The sequence below is a fragment of the Montipora foliosa genome, chromosome 13 (assembly GCF_036669935.1).
Source record: "Montipora foliosa isolate CH-2021 chromosome 13, ASM3666993v2, whole genome shotgun sequence".
In the NCBI taxonomy this organism is placed as follows: domain Eukaryota; kingdom Metazoa; phylum Cnidaria; class Anthozoa; order Scleractinia; family Acroporidae; genus Montipora; species Montipora foliosa.
The window spans coordinates 11,891,337-11,896,336 of record NC_090881.1 but is presented as its reverse complement, the minus strand read 5'-3'; the positions used below and the strand labels follow the sequence as shown (position 1 = coordinate 11,896,336).

The window sequence follows — 5,000 nt, the reverse complement described above, 5'->3', positions numbered from 1 at the left end:
AGAGTGGTCACAACCCGAAGTTCAATTTATATATGACACTCACATATTTCACTATCAATTATAAATACTGTCGACCTTAACGCAACTAAGGTGTAAATATCATTCTCAACTATTCAACGCTGGGAGAACAACGGCGTTTTTATTTTCAAGTAATGATTTACTCTCTTTCAGATGCTTTTGGGCCAGTGGCTGACCTTATCGACGTTATTCGACAACTGTACAAAAGCCGTGAAGGATGGCTTGCGCCATTCCCGTGGTGCGAAGAGTTTAGATTCCATCTTGTCAACATTTTTACCAGGCTTAAAATGGTCAGCAGGAAAAAAGAACGAGGAGTAAAGACTGACTCTATTGTCAACATGTTGGAAATCTTCAAACCACATGAGGAATGTTCACAACCCAAAAAAGTTTTGATTGAAGGACAGCCAGGCATGGGAAAGACAACCTATTGTAACAAGGTTGCTTACGACTGGGCCAAGAAATGTAAAGTTGAAGATTCGTTTCCTGATGTCCAAGTGTTGCTGTTGTTGAAATGTAGAGACATTAACTCTAAGTTATGGGAGGCTATTGATGACCAGCTTTTACCGCGAGACATCGAGGAGAAACAAAAGGAGAAGTTTTTCAAGTTCGTTCAGAACTATCAGTCAAAGGTTTTACTGGTACTTGACGGATTGGATGAGTTGCCAAGCCATTATTTACCCGTCTATAAAGAACTCATTCAAGGGAGAATGCTCCCAAAATGTTACTTATTGGTTACAGCTCGCCACGAAGCTGGGATGAAAGTACGGGAATGCTGTGACACCCTGCTAGAGGTCGAAGGATTTACCAAAGACGCTGCTGAGGGTTTTATAAGAAGATATTTTAAAACCAATGAGCATCTGGCGAAAAAGCTCATGGACAAGCTGGACACAGACGCAAGCCTTAGGGGAGTAACTGCAAATCCATTAAATACAGCACTTCTTTGCCTTCTTTGCGAAGACTTCCAAGGAGATTTTCCGAAAGCTAGAACCCTGCTTTACCTCGAAATAGTGGAATGTGTGCTGAGAAGATATAGGAAAAAGAAAGAATTACCAGAAATAGACGAAGACCTAACACAATTATACCATGCTGAATTAAAGCATCTTGGTTGTATAGCGTTGAATGGCTTGCTCAAGGATGGTCTGTATTTCGACGAGACTGCATTCCGAAATTGTACCAGCAACTTAATACCTGAATTGGGATTTCTGTCAGTTCAGCCTGGACGCAGCAAACGAAGACCGAGCCGGTGCTATGGGTTTCTACACAAGAGCTTTCAGGAGTTCTTCGCTGCATTTTATCTCAGTTGCCAGCTTGTCGATGAGGAAATTAGTCCTGTTGGTTTAGTTGCTGACACAAGATATTTTAAGGAGTTTCAACAGGTTCTCATGTTTACCTGTGGTATCTTGGCTCAACGGTGCGAGGCAAAAGCTATGGCACTTATGGCAAGTATAGCAAGTCAAATCAACCAAGTAACTGAACAGAAAAAAAGTGGTGACTATCTATGCACTGCATTGTATTAAAGAATGTGAAAACGAACAGGGTACCTTTCGAAAAGAATTGGCGCGTTCTCTTGGTTTGGTTCTTGAAATTCAGCATATTTGGTGTGAACAACGGATAGGTGACGGTGGCGCTGCTATACTGTCTGATGCAATGGAAATCAATTCAACACTGACACAGTTGAAGTTGACTTTCAGTAAGATCCATGACTCGGGTGCTGTTGCTCTGGCTAAAGCAGTGGAAATCAATTCAACGCTGAAAAGGTTGGAGTTGTGTGGCAATGTAACTGGCGACTCGGGAGCTGCTGCACTGGCTAAAGCAGTGGAAATGAATTCAACACTGACACACTTGCATTTGTCTGGCAATGGAATTGGTGAATTGGGTGCTACTGCACTGGCTCAAGCAATAGAAATCAATTCAACGCTGACACAGTTGTATTTGTCGGGCAATGAAATCGGTGACTCGGGTGCTGCTGTACTAGCTAAAGCAGTGGAAACCAATTCAACCCTGACAGAGTTGGATTTGTCTGACAATGGAATCAGTGACTCGGGTGCTGCTGAACTAGCTAAAGCTGTGGAAATTAATTCAACACTGAGAGAGTTGGATTTGCATTCCAATAAAATCGGTGATTTAGGTGCTGCTGCACTGGCTAAAGCAATGGAAATCAATTTAACGCTGACAAAGTTGCATTTGTCTGGCAATGAAATCGGTGACTCGGGTGCTGCTGTTCTGGCTAAAGCAGTGGAAATCAATTCGACGCTGACGCAGTTGTATTTGTCTCGCAATGAAATCGGTCACGCGGGTGCTGCTGCACTGGTTCAAGCAAAGGAACTGAAAGGGCCCTTTAGTTCAGTTGAACGTATTTCATACTAATCGTATAGGCCATTGTCAAAACGTTTTCAAATTAATCTTCCCTCCGCGTTAATCGTCTCGAAACCGTCGAGCATAAAGATCTAACGAAACTTAAAACATACAATCGCATCATTTGATAATATATAGATTTAGCCAAGCCTAAAAGCGGAGCTCCCTGGTTATTTATTCTTACTGTCTGTAGGGTTAATAAAAATAAAAGGTTTCGAAAAGTCCGCGTTTAATTTTCTTTGATTACGTCTATAGCAAATTTCATTGCCTAACCAGTGAATTCCACGGTAAATTTTACGCTAAAATCCGATATTGCATGAATCACGAAGCCGAGTGCGATGTCGGTTTTTTCGAGGGAAATTTACTTTGGAATTCACCAGTTTGGCAATGAATTTTCTTCAACCGCATGAGTTTCAAAAAAAGAACAGGCACACCCTCAGCGAGCTAATGGAAAAGGAAAAAAGCCATTTGAGAGTCAACTGTCAATAGTCAGCGAATAGGAATCACGCTAAAATTTGGAACCATAAAAAAACTTTGTCAGTTCAAGGTCAAGAAAAGAGTTTTACTGATGTACTTTATTCCACTTTATCTCTGAAAACGAGATCACTCACATTTTGATGTATTTCATTGAAACACAACACGTTGGCTTGGAACAAGAATCGGCAAAATACGGCAATGCAACCAAGAAAGGACGAACTTCAAACGAGATTGTTGTGTCCGAACGCAAGAAATAACCCGCGGATAAAACGGCCGACCGAAAACTTTTCATCCTACTCAATAACTACTAACGTACAAAATGTTAATGCGGGAACACATGCTATATAAACCTTTACATCCGCTCTGGGAATTACCTAATTTCTTATTCATGAAAAACCTTATTCATTAACACGTAGTCCATAGATGAATAACTTCTTATTCATCAAACCTTATTCATTAACACCATAACAGAGATCATCGCCAAAAGGCACTAAATTGCCTTTAGGTGCCTTAAACAAACTTCTGAAAACACAAGCTAGTGAAATTTCCGTCTAATTTTACGAGAACTCATTGCGATTACGTGTTTATAACATAAGGGCAAAATTTTCTTGTCACTGTCGAGGCACATGGAATTAACAAATTGATGTCAGTTTTTCATGCATCTGTCCTGTTATTGATCATGAATTTCGTCATAACATTGTCAAAGTAGCTGTGGATCCACGTTGCGATAGCCGAGTGGATCCGCAGACTACTTTGACTAACCTGCGATCAGGCGTACTCTTCTTTAGACAGGGCGGAAAAGGTACGCCTGATACAATCTCTTATCGAGTCGTCTGCTGGTAGTCCAGAATCTGGACTTTACTTTGATTGACCGAAAACCCATAGAGCTCTCGGAGCATCTCTTCGATTGGTTGAAGAATTGCAAAAAAATCGGTTAACAACTGATCAGATTATGGCCGCCGAGCAGCATTTGAACAGGAATGATGTTTAGGCTCTGTTCACAGCTGCTGTTGCATCGTATTCAGATTTTTATTTTCAAAAATCTTTAAAGGAAGGGCAGAGAGAATGCATCCGAAGAACGGTTTGTCGGAAAGAAGACATTGTAGTTGTACGTCCCACGGGATTTGGCAATAGTGTTATTTACAGTCTCGAACATTCTAGAAAAAAATGCATCGTTCCACTTCCACCGACTCGAAAACGCTTGTAGTTGTGGTAAGGCCTTTTGGAATATACTCGGAAGGAATAAACTTCCACAAAGAACAGAATAGAACTTTATTGCTGCCACATTCGGGTAATCAGCCGAGCTTGACAGAGAAATTCGACATCGTGTACGGGAGCGCTGAACAATGGTTTAGTAGCACACTTCTCACAAAATGATAGTTGAGTAGTTGCTGCTGGAAAACTAGACATTTTCCTCATATTACAGTGATATTATCATATTTTATTGTCTCCTCAAATAATCGAGTTCAAATAAAGTTCATTGTACTGCTGATTACGCCTAATGATAACATGAAATATTCGGCTTTTTCTCCGATTTTACCTTGAAATTCTTTGTTCCTCGATGGTTTGAACAGAGAAACCGCACTAAACTGCCAAACGGGATTTGCAGAAATACCTTTGATTGTATGGATAAAGTCTGACTTCACAGACATTCCAGCTAGAGTTCTATTTTGTTTTCGTCGCGTCTTTCCTTGAATCGCAACGTGCTGGTAATTTCCGGTAAAATCTGATTGGCTCACATTTATGGCATGACACATGATAACATCACACTTGATAGGTGGGTGGCAGACGACTCGTTAAGAAATTGTATCAGGCGTACCTTTTCCGCCCTGTCTAAAGAAAAGTACACCTGATCGCAGGTTATAACAGGACAAATGCATGAAAAACTGACATTAATTTGTTTTGGCAGAGGGATTAAAATTAAGTGAAAGCACGAGAAGAACGCGAGACAAATAAATGTGTCCCAGGAGTTCATGACACTTCTGGAAGATAAGTTTACTGACAATTCTTCTCTAGCGTTGAGCTAGTATGAGTATGAGCAAGGTACCGCTGCACTGACGCTAGTGCCTTTGCCCTTTGCTTGTGGGGGACATGCCCTTTTTGTTGACATGGGGGAGTTTGAACTGTTTTACAAAGCTTTTTCCTCTATG

General features: G+C 41.0%; 1 protein-coding gene and 1 pseudogene across 2 annotated transcripts in view; both read left to right on the top strand.

Annotated features, from left to right (window-relative positions):
* The window catches only part of LOC137984025 (NLR family CARD domain-containing protein 4-like), a 13,900-nt gene extending 11,306 nt beyond the window's left edge, over window positions 1-2,594 (top strand). For both annotated transcript variants that reach the window (XM_068831240.1, XM_068831241.1), the window contains one exon: window positions 172-2,594. In XM_068831240.1, coding sequence (XP_068687341.1) covers window positions 172-1,535 — 1,364 coding nt within the window. In that variant the 3' untranslated portion in view covers window positions 1,536-2,594. The remainder of the gene's footprint in view (window positions 1-171) is intronic.
* On the top strand, window positions 1,666-2,385 carry LOC137981703 (NLR family CARD domain-containing protein 3 pseudogene; annotated as a pseudogene).
* Window positions 2,595-5,000: the final 2,406 nt, after the last annotated feature.